Below are 15,156 nucleotides of genomic sequence, written 5' to 3'. Positions count from 1 at the left end.
GTCTAATGAACCTCACTTTCCCAAGTGAGTCAGCAGTAAATTAACTGGGGGCAACAGAATCCCACTGCTCTGTTACAGGGTCTTTCCCTCAGCGGGCCTGGTCACCCTCCTGCATTTACTTAGACTGGCTTTAGAGACCAAACCAAACTACCACACAGCGGCGTGACCAGATTTATCGCATTTCCACATTGCTCCTTCTCTTCTTTCTCTCCCCAGATCTGGTGAGAGGCTATTCTATGACCCCACCCACTCTCAGCATTACCGAGGAGGAACACACCCTAAACTCCAAGGATACCCTGACTATTACCTGCAGGTAAGAGACAAATAAAAATGTCTTTGGGTAGATTGCCTGTGCCAGCTCTGAAGTGCTCAAAGAAAAGTCCAACAGGAGGTCATCAGGGGAGCCCCCTAGCTTCAGGACAGCTGGAAATGGGCAGTTTAGCATGGCTTGTTAGAAGTCTATGGCAGATATTCCTGGTTGAAGAAGAATCCCTTGAGATGGTGGTAACCTCCATTGCTCCATTACATGTAGGACCAGCTGGAAACAGCTAGTAGAAGAATGGGGAGCTGCTTGCATGGTCTCACAGGTTCCATTGTTGGCTCTAGAATAAGGTGTTTTCTTTACCATCCTCCTCTTCCTTTTCTGTGTGATAGCCTCTTTGGCATTACTCTCCCTGCTGTTCCGGCTAGTTCTGGCTTCTCTCTGGAGCAAAGGGTGCCAGTCATTGTGCTGTGGAGAAATAGAGACGGGGGGGAAAAAGCCACTCTCATCGATGACTGTGACTGCATCCAGAGTCCCTTCTTCTTTTCCGGCAAGCAGGGGTTTAATGTCTTGCTTAGTCCTCACACAGACGGGCAAGGCAAGGCTGTTGGGGGTGGAAGGCCGCCGGCAAGCTCTCAGGGAGGGATGGGTAACTCTATAAGAGGAGCTTGGCAATCGGAAGGAGAGGATGCCTTTGAGAAGACAGAGCTCTACACTGACTGGACTGGTTTGCCCCATGCTGGGGTGTTTTTCCGTTTATGCTGTACACACCGCCCTGCAGTCCTTAAGGAAAAATAAAACTGTGGGGAGAGAGACTTTGCTGGCTCAAACTGGATTTTGCTGCTGAATCAATAGTTTCACCCCAACAACTTACAGTGATCGATGCCAGGATTTGAGAGCATGTCTCCAGTGGTGGCCTAGAGCCCACAGTGCCACTGAAAGCCCTCAGTAATATGAATTACAGTGGCGCGTCCACTCCAAACCCCTCCGTAAGGACGTTAGGCTTGTCCACTCATCTTGACATAAGTTTATCTAGCCTTTTCTTGAACACCCCTAGTAACTGTGCACCATTGTTACCTTGCAAGTCATTTGTTATCCTGGTTCTGGGGAGCAAGCGGAAGGCTAGAAAATATAGATGAAGTCAGTGGAGTTCCTCATGGGTGCAGGGATCTGCCTGCCCAGTTCTCTTTGCAGTGTTGGTGCCACACTCTCCCGTGGCTTCATTTGGACCTTGGTAGGTAAAGGAGAGAGACAGTGTAATTGGTCTCAGTTTAGGGGACCTGTCTTCACATCACAAAACCTACCGTACCTCAGTGGAACCCTTCTTAGCAGAGGCCCAGGAGTGGACGGGCGTGCCAGCGGTTGGAGCGCTTCTGCAGAGGCAGCGTGGAACATGCTCGTGCCCCCAGTGCCCGTGCTCTGCCTTTTCTTTGAATACATACTCCTCCATTCCTTAGCGATGTCATGTCAGCATCATTCAGCACACTAGGAAAGCTGCTGCAGCATAGGTGGTGATGCCTTCCCAGCTGCAAATCTGGCTTGAGAAGGCTTCCTGCCACGGCTGAGCAGGAAGGGTCCTGCCTGGCATCTAACATATTGCAGGGTGCGTGTTGCTCCACCTCTGAGCAGGTGCAGCGTGCATGCCTGACCTTCTGTGAGTCAGCGCTGGCTGCTGATGGCAAGGCTTCCTTCTGCTGTCCTGTACACTCTGGAGGGAAGCTGGCTGCCAGCTCAGATTTCACCCATCTTGTTCTTTTGCATGAGACTGAGGAAGCCACACCCGTTTGCCCCCATTTGCAGCAACACACGCAAGGGCAGAACCCCACACGTAAGCCTATGTATAGTTATCCATTACCTCTGTGATGTGCGCTGCACGCGACATTGAGCAACATGTGATGGGTTAGTTACCAGCCCTGACCCGTCCTGCTCAGCCGTGGAAGGAAACCGTCTCAAGCCAGATGTACAGCTGGGAAGAGCAGGTATCCTTACACCACGCAGGGCAAGGGAAGTGATGGATAAATGCATAGAGTCCTGTGTTGCTGGTTGATCTAAAGCAAAGAGGATGTATTCAGGCTAGAAATGGGTGGTAAATAAAAAATACCCCCTGCCAGTCAGTGCCCCTGGCTGTCCTGTATGCATATACTTGCCTGTTTAATATGCTGTGTGAGGCCCTTCGCTTTAATTCCACCCCTCCAGGACAGGAAATAGCAGTTATGCTAACATTGTATCTTTAGTTATACCCTTATTATGTATCTATTTACATGAAAGGAAACCATGGGGAGCAGAAAAGAGTCTGATTTCCAGTCTGGACTCTACGCAGAAAAGCCTCCTTTGCCAAAGCGCAATGACCCAGGCTCTCAGTTAGCATCTGAGAAACAGAGGAAGCTACCCAAATAGCTTACAGCTTCCCCCGTTCCCTGCTGCTGACTTCGGCTCATCTTTCATGCTCGCTCGGAAGACATCCAAACCGCGGGCCAGGGTGGAAATGGTAGAGGCAAAAAAGGAACAACTCTGTCTTGAGCTCCCAGGTGTTCGGGAGACTACAGGGCCAGCCAAAGATCATATGGTTGGCCTGCGAACAGCACTAAGGGGGAGGGATCCCTGCACCTTCCACAAGATCATGAAAACTCTGCCCACTTGAAGCCCTGCTTCCCCTCAGCGTAGGGCGTGCGCCCTACATTACCCAGAGAATGGTACCCAGAGAATGATCACTTTACAGGGACACTCCACAGACGCGGCAGACACGCTCTGCACCTTCGGCGTGGTTCAGATGCTCCCCCTCCTCCCGTGGAGCTCTAGGGCTGGTGTTTCTATCACCTCTCGAGGGGATGACGGCTGAGAAGGCAGTTACCCTATCATCCTCACCCCCAACTGCTCCTTCATTGGAATGAAAAGCAAATCCTCACTGGTTCATACATCGTTAATTATGCCCAGCTGTGTCTCCAAGTCTCCTCTGGACCCCGGACCACCCTGAAAGACATGGCTTACATTAATGGGAGCTGAAGGGTTATGGCAGCAAAAATATGCAGCGTGCAGACCACAGAGGTGCGGGGGCAGAGAAGAGAAAAGGGGGAGGGTCCCAGGGTGGGCAGGGGGAGATCGTTGAACTAAAATGATGTCCTTTCAGATTAGTATCCAGTGCCCCTCCTGCTGGGAGTCAAAGTGGAGCTGGCTTTTGTTTGTCCACGTTGTCACTCCTGGGAACCATCCTTTGTCGCTGCCTCCCCTCCCTGTAGTACAAGGCTGCTAAGCAGTGGTTAGGCAGAGAACTGCACTCAAGATGGCTTTTGTTTCCTTGCACAGACAGTGCTGGGCCCCATGTAAAAAAAGCCTCTTTTGCTCCCGGAAAGGTGCATCAGCTCTGGGCCCTTGGAGTGTCTAGCAGCAGAGCTGAGCAATGGAGTCCGAGCATGTGATGGGTGAGGGCCACACATACAGCACTTTTATGAGTTTGAGTCCCAAGAATGGCGAAAACAATATTGGGATGAATCTCAGTGTTCATGGCCTGGCCGCACTTGCCAGCGGGGAAGCGAAGAGACGGTGCCTTTCCATGTCCTGAATACTGGAGCAGAGCACATGGGAGCTGCTTGCACAGCAGCAGAAACGTCAGGAGGAAAGAAATGCAAAAAGAGATTGGTATCACACCTCTCACTACCTGCCCTTTACATCCTCCTGCAGGTTTTAGTCACTCAGGGTATGTCTACACTACGGGATTAATCCGAATTTAGATAATTCGAATTTGGGAAACAGGTTGTATAAATTCGATTGTGCGCAGCCACACTAAGCACATTAATTCGGTTTTTAACCACATTAATTCGGTGGTGTGCGGCCACACTACCCCATTTATTTTAACCACATTAATTCGGTGGTGTGCGGCCACACTAACCCTAATTCGAATTAACAAAATCGATTTTGGCGCTACTCCGCTCGTCGAGGTGGAGTACAGAAATCGATTTAAAGCACCCTTTAATTCGAACTAAATGGCTCTGTAGTGTGGACGGGTGAAGGGTTAATTCGAATTAACGCTGCTAAATCCGAATTAATCCCGTAGTGTAGACCAGGCCTCAGTGTGCTGGGTCAGCGTAAGTGGCTTTGAAATTCAGGCCTGGTCTAGGCTAGAAAGTGTTAGTGCCTTAACTGTACTGGTATAACTAAAACTGTACAACCCTCTACTGGGGATGCAGTTATAACCGCAAAAATGTGCTTTATGCTGGTCTAGCTCTTCATGTACAGGAAAAGGGACAGCTGTACCAGTATAAATCCCCATTAGACCAGGGTCACTGCATCCACACTAGGGCTATCACTGGTTTAACTATTTTGGTGAACATAAAATCACATCCCTAACTACCATAGTTATATTGGTAAAACTTTTAAGTGTAGAGCAGGCCTTAGGAAGGGGAGTGGAGGATTGTCATTAACTGCATAGAGCTGCTTAATGGATGCTTGTGGCTGCACAAATATTGCTCTGGGAGAAAGGGAGTTTGATCCTGGACCCCTCCTGGCTCACGATGACAAGTACGTGAGCACTGTTGCGGTGCTGGAAGCATGGAAGGAGAAACCTACATCCTGCACGGAAGCTTTCATGGGGGCGTTTGGAAGAAGCAGAACTGCTCCCATTTTGATTCGCTGCTCAGCATGGCAGACCCAAAAAGTCCTACCTGAAGTTTGGTGATCTCTTTTCAATAGATTAGACCCACAAAGCTTCTGCAATTTTTGCTATGTATCCATCAGTCTGTGTTTGGGAGATACAGAGAGGGCAGGTAAGAAGAGTGCTGTCAGTTTCTCTCCATCTCCCTTGAAGAGCATCCTTTCAGAAAGTATTTCGGCTAATGAAGAAAACAGCTGTTGAGAAGTCTGTACTGCATCTGTTGTTAGCTGGCACCAGCACTGCCTGTCTCCTAACTCTCAGCAAAGCAGAATGCTGTCAAGGACCTGACAGAGGGGCCAATGCTGGATCAGTGTGACAAAGACCGTTTTGAAACAAAACTGTGAAGGTGAAGTATAGCTGAGAGGGAGATGCCCAGAAACCATTACTTGGACCTCTTCCAAACACAGCCGGCCTGGTTCAGGGGTGAATCTAAGTGAGTCTAAGCTAGTGTAGCTTCCATCTCCTTCTAGCCCACTTAACACACAAATTACACTAACTTAGACTCACGCCCACTTACCGACATGTAACTCACCCCTCCATACACATCACCATGGAATTTGGACCAGAAATGTTTGAGGCAAGAGTGCTTCTATTAAGAACAACCCATGGGCCTGTCAACATGTCTGTTTGTATTGGCCCATCTCAGATATATGTTTATATAAATATCCATCACTCAACTACTGCTAGCCCTGATGGTTAATAAAACAATGGATTGGACAACATATGAAAATCCCAGTTGGTAAACAAACAGAAAGCAGAAACTCTGGAGACTTGTAGAATTACTAAGCTTCATATGCAGCCCCAAGACTTCCTGAACAAATGCAAGAGGTTTTGAGGCTCCATAATACTGTCTGCCTTAAAATCTTGAGATCTAGTTAATAAGCACTGCCGTCCAGCTAGAGTCTGGTCTCCCAGGCTTTTGAAAAGCAAGTTAAGTGCAGAGGGAGTAGGTGGACTCAGTAGGGGATGATATGTATGACTCTGGATAGGAGGTGAGGAGGGTTTATCATTTGTTTCTGGTTTTGATGTCTGATTGATCGATTGATTTTAATGTATATGCATTGGATGGAAACAATTTAAAAATCCAAATATATTTTTAAAATATAAATAAGAGCCTATGGAAAAGAGTCAAGTTAATCTAGTGTCTCCCCCAACTCTGGCTTGTTCTGTCCTAGTGAAACTAGATTCACGCTACATCAGAGACTTAAAGTGCCACTCTGCTCAGGTCCCATTGTAAAAATAGCCCCTTCTTGCTCGATGGACCTGTCCTTTTGTGTATGCCGGGTCTGCTCATTTTAGTGATAAAGATACCTTTAAAGGACATTTTTATTCCTGTTAGCTCTGTGAGACTGAGTGAATTGCGGTTTCAATTCCATTTCCTGAATCAACAGAATTAAGTAAACAGAAATGTTCCCGTCAGTTACTCCGGTGCAAGCCCACTGAAGACAAGGGGGTTGCACAGGTGCCATTGAGGGCAAATTTTAAAGAAAATGGGGATGCCCAGATATGACTGAGGGCACAATGTAGCCTGAAGCTCTGGTTATTGGTGATATGTGAGCAAGAAAGGACCCAGCTCGGATCTCCGAGCCCAGGCTGAGTTTGCAGGATGGGCAGCTAGAACATACATTGTTCTACTTGTGCATTCATGAGGCACAATGAACATGGTGCCTCCCTGAGCCACCTTTCACAACAGAGCCACCTTTTAACAGAGCCCAGGACTCTGTGACAAGCCTACAAAACCTTTTCAAAAGCCATGGACATTTAGAGCAAAGAGACTTGGAATTCTCCAAGTCTGCACCTTCGGTTAGAGAGATGGGGCTAAATGCATCATGTAAATTTCACCTCCCACCACCTCCTGATCCCTCTGAACCCCAGGAGGGGATTCCCAGAGCAGGGAAGCGATAAGTACTGGTCAGGGTTTCACGGAATATCCATCAGGACAGGGTGCTCAGTGGATGTGTTAAATCAGCACAGTCCCTGGCTTCCTTGGCCACTCTCTCTTCCCAGCACCACCCACTTTGGAACCTGCACTGTCCCCACGTGGGCATCCCTGGGGCCACAGGCCACAACAGCCTCCCTTCCTCATGCACCTCCTGCTGCTTGGGCTTTTCCCCTGCATCTGCACAGGTATCATTTGGCTTAGACTCGGGAACGAGTCTGGGCAAAAAGTACCAAGAGTCTTTGTAACTAATTAAGCATCTAATTCTGGATCCTGATTGGTGGAGAAGACAACCAGCTCCTTGGTCCTTTGGTGAGCATGCCACAATGGCATGAAACACCTAGGAACACAGGAACTGCCAGACCAGACCAGAACCAAGGGCCATCTAACCCAGTGGCCTGTCTCTGACAGTGGCCAACACCAGGGACTTCAGAGGGAGGTGTAAGAACCTTACAGTAGGCAGGTGTAGGATAATCTGCCCCCACATTAGGTCTCATCCTGGTCTCTAATAGTTAGAGATTGGCTTACACCCTGAAGCATGAGGTTTAACATCCCTTCCAAAAGAGTTGTTAGCATGAACTATTTTAATATCTGTGTACAATTCCTGAGACTTCTCTTGCTCCCTATATTGTCAGGGACCGGGACCGCTGTGGAGGTAGGAGAGGGGTCTTGCATCATTCAACAGGGACCTCTGTGGCTAATTAGAGGAACTATAAATTCCTTCCAGCCTTCCTTTGCCAAGCAAGGTCTCTGCAGCACAGAGCTTTCAGGAAGGGAAATCCTCTGCTAAAGACAAATACAAAGAGGAAGGCATGGCATCTCCAATGCCATGGGACAGGAACCCTATCATGGGCTAGTGTCAGCTGATATCGAATTGTGCCCTCTGAGGGCTCTTTATCTAATTTCTTTTCTTATCTTTATCTAATTTCCGCCTCCTAGTTCCTTGCTTAAAGAATCCAGCTATTGGTGGTAATCTCTCTCTCTCGGAGGCAGGGTCTGATTTTGCAGCGCGAAACCTTCAGCGTAGAATACACAATAGCGTTATTTTTAATGAGAGAGTGCTGTTGTGTCAAGCTGGGGGGTGGTTTTTTGCACACAGATGAGTGTCTGTGTATATCCCAGGCTCCATAAATCCTAGACCGTGTATAAATACACACTTGTATTTCATGCCTGGAGTTTTCTTCATGTTCCCTGGCACTTATTCCTTGAAGGATAGAGAGCAAAACTCTGGTGTCCTCCTTGGGTTTGATGAACATTTGCAGTCAGAGCTCTCCACAGCAGCAGAAACGTGAACCAGATTAGAGCTGGCCTGTAAGGAGCTTGTTGGGCAGCCCCATATAGAAGGGGTTAGAGGAACTAGCATTGAGGGACTGCTTGAATAAAAACACATGGTGAGAGCCTCTGCCAAGGTGATTGGCTGCAGGGAGTCCCAGCTGGTATGAAAGGGAGGGAAATAGATCCAGCGGCTGGATTTAAGGAAGTTCAGCTTGAGTTTGTAGCTTTCCCTTTGTTTGATCTCTTTTGCTCTCTCCTCATTTTCTTTCTTCCTTTTTCTTTCCAATACACTATATTCCTCTTTCATTTCTCCTCTCCACTCCCTTTATCACATCAGAGCCTGAGTCAGCTGCTGCCCCACATGGGGTAAGGACAGAATAGGTCATGTCTAAGGGCTTGTCAACACTACCCGCCGGATCGGCAGGCAGTGATCGATCCAGCGGGAGTCAATTTATCGCGTCTAGTATAGACGCGATAAATTGATCGCTCGCCCGTCGACTCCGGTACCCCACCAAAATGAGAAGCACAAGCGGAGTCAACGGGAGAGCGTCAGCTGTCAACTTACCACAGTGAAGATACCATGGTAAGTAGATCTAAGTACGTCGACTTCGGCTACGCTATTCACGTAGCTGAAGTTGTATATCTTAGATCGACCCCGCGTGGTAGTGTAGACAAGCCCTTAAATGTTGTCTATATGGGAAATACTGGAGAAATGGATCCTTTCTCTCTAGCTCCTGGGCTAATCCTCACCCTGGAATCAGTATTAGTGAGATAAAGTCGTGGGAACTAGGGACGGATAGACTCTCTATTGAAAGTGAACTGATATTTGACAGCATGAAATTCCCCGTGGAGGTGACCCCATGGCAATGGGATCTATCCACCTTCCCGTGTGTCACTGGCTGGGCTAATGGAGCTATATGCTTTCACCATCGCACTGCACCCTTTCCTCCCCACGAGGAGCGAGGTGGTTCCTCCAGTGGCGTTCATGGCCTGCACTTCCAGGCATGTGCAGACATGGGCTGGGCACACCTTATTTGGCTCTCCTGGGGGAGAACAGGGACAGCGGTCTGGTGCCTGGGGCCTCCTTTTCCCGATCCGCACAGGAGAAGTAGGGGGAAAAAGATGGCCCTAGCAGGTGAGGGTAGTAGCCACACTCCTATGCGAATGAAGGGTAGGCTGAATAAGGATGAACAGCCCCCCAGGTTCTGCCATTCCTGGTCACTGGCTAACCTTTCCCTTTGTTTCTGTAAAGAGGGCAGCACCCCCTGGAGTGGTCGTGGCCTGGGGGCCTGGTGGACCCTGACCAGGGCGAAAAGGAGAACGAGACCGTGGTATTGGTGAACCTCAGCGGCGGCCGGACCATCAGGGAGGAGGACTGCGAGGGCACCGACACAAAGCCCTACTGCAAGGTCTTAGTGCTGACCGGGACCCAGGCTAATGACACCGGCTACTACCAGTGCTACTACAAGTACATCAGCGCCAAAATTGAGGGCACCACTGCGATCAGCATCTACGTGTTTGTGAGAGGTAAGAAGCCAGTGACTGTGCAGCTTCCCCTGCCGTAACCCAGACCCGGACTGGGTGAGCTCATGGGCTGGCCCACGTGCTAGCCTTAAAACCCCTCATGGGAAGTAGCTATCGCAGCAGGTGGGGAGGACTTGCCCAAGCAGAAGCAGCTGAGTGGTTCGATTCAGTGTGCGTGGGAAAGGATCACCTGCCTTCTAAAAGGAGACTGACAGGCACCGGTTTAGAACCGGACAACATGGGGATCTGTATAAACTCCCCAGTTCTACCACTTCACCTCCGTCCTGACCTGAACTACCCTTGCTAGTCCTCTGCTAGTCCTCTCGCACAGCTCTGCCAGGGCACCTCGCTTCTATTCTGCAGAGCTCCCTGTTAGGTCAATCCCAAGGGCCTCTTCAGCGTAGGCTGGCAGCACCCCACGCTGGCACATTAAGGGTACAGCTGCGCCGCCAATGTAACACTCCTAGGCATACCCACACTAGTTTTAACCTAGCTAGCACAGGTAACAGTAGTAGTGTAGACGTGGCAGCACAGACTTCAGCATGAGCCAACTGCCCCAGTACATACCCGGGGCCCCGGCGGGCTTGTGCTGAGGTGGCTATCCTGTACTGAAGCCCTAGCCACCGTGTCTTCACTATTAGTGTTACCCATGCTAATTGACTAAAGCGAGCACTGGTATGCCTGTCCACACTGCATCTGCTGTGCAGACGTGGTTAAGATTACATAGCTCTGTGAATAATACAGGGATGTGGCAGCATCACTGTACCTGAGAAAGGTCTGTGGTGTTAAGAATTTGCCTGGTTACAGGAATACGTACAAGCTGGGACGGATGGGGTGAGTGGTAAGAAATTACTCTCGGTATGAAAGATCACTGTTGGTTGGTGGCATCCCTGTTCATCTGGGTGAAGAGGAGCAATTGTGTTTGCCTACTTGCATCAGGGCTTTCAAACCCTGGCTGTGATTAATCTAGGGCTGTCAAGCAGTTAAAAAAAGCAATCATGCTTAATCGCGTGATTAAAAAATTAATTGTGAGATTAATCGCACTGTGAATAATACAATACCATTTATTTACATATTTTTTGATGTTTTCTACATTTTCAAATGTATTCATTTCAATTACAACACAGAATACAAAGCATACAGTGCTCGCTCTATATTTATTTTTGATTACAAATATTTGCACCGGAAAAAGAAAAAGAAATTGTATTTTTCAGTTCACCTTATACAAGTACGTATCATGAAAGTTGAACTTACAAATGTAGAATTATGTATAAAAAAAACTGCGTTCAGAAATAAACAATGTAAAACTTTAGAGCCTGCAAGTCCACTCAGTCCTACTTCAGCCAATCGCTCAGACAAACAAATTTGGTTACAATTTGCAGGAGATAATGCTGCCCACTTCTTGTTTATAATGTCACTTGAAAGTGAGAACAGCGTTCGCATGGCGCTGTTGTAGCCAGCGTCGCAAGATATTTACGTGCCAGATGCACTAAAGATTCATATGTCCCTTCATGCTTCAACCACCATTTCAGAGGACGTGTGTCCATGCTGATGATGGGTTCTGCTCGATAACAATCCAAAGCAGAGCGGACCGACGCATGTTCATTTTCTTCATCTGAGTCAGATGCCACCAGCAGAAGATTGGTTTTCTTTTTTGGTGGTTCGGGTTCTGTAGTTTCCGCATCGGAGTGATGCTCTTTTAAGACTTCTGAACGCATGCTCCACACCTTGTCCCTCTCAGATTTTGGACGGCACTTCAGGTTCTTAAACTTTGGGTCAAGTGCTGTAGCTATTTTTAGAAATCTCACATTGGTACCAGCTTTGCGTTTTGTCAAATCTGCTGTTAAAATGTTCTTAAAACGAACATGTGCTGGGTCATCATCCGAGACTGCTATAACATGAAATATATGGTAGAATGCGGGTAAAACAGAGCAAGAGACATACAATTCTCCCCCAAAGAGTTCAGTCACAAATTTAATTAACGCATTGTTTTTTTAACAAGCATTATCAGCATGGAAGCATGTCCTCTGGAATGGTGGCCGAAGCATGAAGGCATCCAAATGTTTAGCATATCTGACATGTAAATACTTTGCAAAATCAGCTACAAAAGTGTCATGCGAACGCCTGTTCTTAATTTCAGGTGACATTGTAAATAAGAAGCAGGCAGCAGTATCTCCCGTAAATGTAAACAAACTTGTTTCTCTTAGCGATTGGCTGAACAAGAAGGAGGACTGAGTGGACTTCTAAGCTCTAAAGTTTTATATTGTTTTGTTTTTGAGTGCAGTCATGTAACAAAAAAAATCTATATTTGTAAGTTACACTTTCACAATAAAGAGATTGCACTACAGTACTTGTATGAGGTGAATTGAAAAATACTATTTTTTTGTTTATCATTTTTACAGTGCAAATATTTGTAATACAAAATAATAATATAAAGTAAGCACTGTACACTTTGTATTCAGTGTTGTAATAGAAATCAATACATTTGAAAATGTAGAAAAACATCCAAAAATATTTAATAAACTTCAGATGGCATTCTATGGTTTAACAATGCAATTAATCATGATTAATTTTCATAATTGCGATTAATTGTTTTGAGTTAATCGCTTGAGTTAACTGCAATTATTCGACAGCCCTGGATTAATCACAAGACACGGACAGTAGTGAGGGCAGCGCTGCTGTCAGTCTGACTGAGTGGGGGATAAAGACAGAAATTCAAGGAAAGCTTGATAACGATGACAGAAAGATGAAAAAAGTCCAACCTTGCTTTCAGGCAGCAACATGTCTTCCAGCAGCAGCTGGACAGAACTGAGTTTACACCTCCTCTCTTGAAAGGCTCCTCCATAAACATGATCCCCTTGTCTGCAAAAGGCTGTTGGAATCCAGAGGGCTTGGAAAGTGGGGCGGAGGGCCATCTCCTCATGCTGACAGCAAATCAATATCCGTCCACTTCTGGGGGATTGCTGAAGCTCTGCTCCGGCCAGGATTCAATTACATCGGTGCCTGGGGTGATTGTTCCAGTCGGACTGGAATGCAGGAATTTTCAGCTCTGCCGTGCCCTAGGAGCAGATCCCTGGGCCTTGGAGAAGCGCGATCTGTAAAATAAATAAATAAATAAAACAATTAGCCTCTGCTCTACTGGGGGGCTGTCAAAGAAACAGAAACAGAGCCAGACTAACTGAAATGCTCAATATAGTGCTGGACCGACAGACTGAGGAGAGCAGGACACAGTGCAGCCAGATGCTGTGCAACCCAGCCATACGCTGCTCTGCCAGTGTATTTCAGCCCTGACATGTAACACCTCTTTCTGTGTCAGTCCCGGTTCAGGATCCCCCAAAACCTCTGCCAGTTCTATCGGTCTTGATATGCAGCCCTCTTGTCTCTTCCAGTCTTGACCTCCTCTGAGCAGAGACAGCCTGCTCGTCCCGCAGAATTCGGGGGTGTTTTATGGAGAGGCAGACTGTCCGCCCGGGATGAAATCGAGACTGTCCCATTCAAACAGGAGACCTAATTCAAATCTGAAGGTCTGCAGAGGCGAAAGGCTGATGCACAAACTCTCCGCATCCCGCCAAGTTCCTCCCACACTCCCCCGCTGCAAGGCTTAAAATGGATGCTGTTAAGATAAAGGTCTGTCCACTGGAAACTGTTGGCTTAGTTCAGCTGTACAGTTATTTCTCCCTCTTTTAGCCAGTGCCATTGTCATAAGATGGGAATCATGATAATGAGAGACAAAATTTTCAAAAGGCCCAGATCAGTGCCAAAAAATGGCACACAAAATTCTGGCTGCATCTGAGCGCACAGTTACTGCAGTGGCAAATCAGATCAATCTATACAGCTGACAGTGCGGATGGATGGTCTTATGGTTAAGGCACTAGATGGGATTCTAGAAACGGCGGTTCAGTTCCTGGCTTTGACACATGTGCCCAAAGGTGAATTGCTTGACCTTTCTGTGGCTCAGTTCCCTGTCTGTAAAATGTGATATTTTCCCATGTCACAGGTGTGCTGGGAGGCTAATGCATAAATGTGGGATGGCGGCTCAGATGACAATAGCGAGGATTGTATAAGTACCTAGCTATATGGCTGGTTGGGTGTCTAGCTAACAATGTGCATAATTTATACCTGACTTACATGTGTAAAGTAAATCGTGTACATTTGCAAGAGCCTTTTTTGCATATGGATTTTGACATCCATTCTTAAAACTTTGGCCTATAATTTTTAAACCCTAGAGGATACTTGGAATTCGACGTGTGATCAGGAAATGTTTCCCCCTTCCCCTCAACATCCCCACTGGCGAGTTGCCAGTTGTAGGATTTCCAGATAAAGTTCTGCTCTTCTCCAGCTGAGTTGTTCTGTGTTCTGTAGATCCATCCCAAGAGCTAGGGAGGGCTGATTTATTTGTTGGAGAAGTCCAGAGAGACGGTGATCAAACCACTAATTTATCACTCAACATAAATTTTCACGTTAGAGCTCTCTGTAGAATTGACGGGAGGATGTCTGTGCTGTGATAGAACAGTGAGACCTATTGCTTTGATCTGACCATCTGCACTCAGCACTAAAATTAACACTCTACAGGTCTTCTCTCTCCCCACGTGTGTGTGTGTGTCTGTATGTGTTATTATTATTATTATTTTATTATTACACTTTTTTAGTCAGTGCTGTAAACATACAGAGTGCCTATAACAAACAGAACAGGATGCAGCCCCTGTCTCAGAGGGCTTAGTATCTATGGCTGAAGAAGATGCTAAATGGGTCCCAGCCCACCCATTATGACACACTTATAGACAACACGTGATGTGGTCAGACAAGAAAATGAGAACATGAATCACAGTCTCCTTGGCAGTGATCCACCTAGTAACCGAGTTCTTTGCTGCCATCTGTGAGCTCAGAGGAGATCTCATGGTGTCTCACCTGCGATAGTTATTCCCTTTCCCTTCTCCAAAACTCTGCAAAGGGCCAGTGACAGGAATCAGGGCTGTGTTGAAATTCACAAACAAATCTGCAGCCCTGAGCACGGAGACAGCAGACTTGTAGGGCAAAGAGCCCGTGAAAATGAACCAATAGGTTCTCCATGCAAATTGAATTTTAAAACAGAGTACCCCTAAGTCTGAGCCGCATGATCCTAAATTGGGGGCCGTGGCAACCTTCGTCTTTGATGTTGAGTTGCCACGCCACAGTGTCTGCAGCAGCTGCAGCTATTCCCTCTTTCGAAGTGGAGTGAAAGACCGCGGTATATCTGATACCACTGTGCACTGAGTGCTGGCAAACACCCACCTTTCAATGGCAATCGTTGTCACATATTATACCAGCGGCAGCCAATGGGATGGGCTTATTCTGGCTGGGTCCACTCAGACACTGGTGCAGGTCTCAGGCTCCTGGCAAGTTGCAAGTGTGGCTCTCAGTTGGGCAATATTTGGGCACTTCTGTTTTAAAAAGACTACTCTAGTGGTTGGGTAATGAGGAAAAAGGGTCACAGGCATCTTAACCCATGGCCCTACATAAGGTGCTATG

General features: G+C 47.3%; 1 protein-coding gene across 1 annotated transcript in view; it reads left to right on the top strand.

Moving 5' to 3' along the window:
* Window positions 1–221: 221 nt before the first annotated feature.
* FLT4 (fms related tyrosine kinase 4) overlaps window positions 222–15,156 on the top strand; it is a 62,251-nt gene continuing 47,316 nt past the window's right edge. Inside the window, exons 1-2 of the mRNA XM_026659421.2 lie at window positions 222–313; window positions 9,377–9,651. Coding sequence (XP_026515206.1) covers window positions 237–313; window positions 9,377–9,651 — 352 coding nt within the window. The 5' untranslated portion in view covers window positions 222–236. The remainder of the gene's footprint in view (window positions 314–9,376; window positions 9,652–15,156) is intronic.

The sequence above is a fragment of the Terrapene carolina genome, unplaced genomic scaffold, assembly GCF_002925995.2.
Source record: "Terrapene carolina triunguis isolate 2854851 unplaced genomic scaffold, T_m_triunguis-2.0 Scaffold629, whole genome shotgun sequence".
NCBI lineage: Eukaryota > Metazoa > Chordata > Testudines > Emydidae > Terrapene > Terrapene triunguis.
This window is presented reverse-complemented; position numbering and strand designations above follow the sequence as displayed.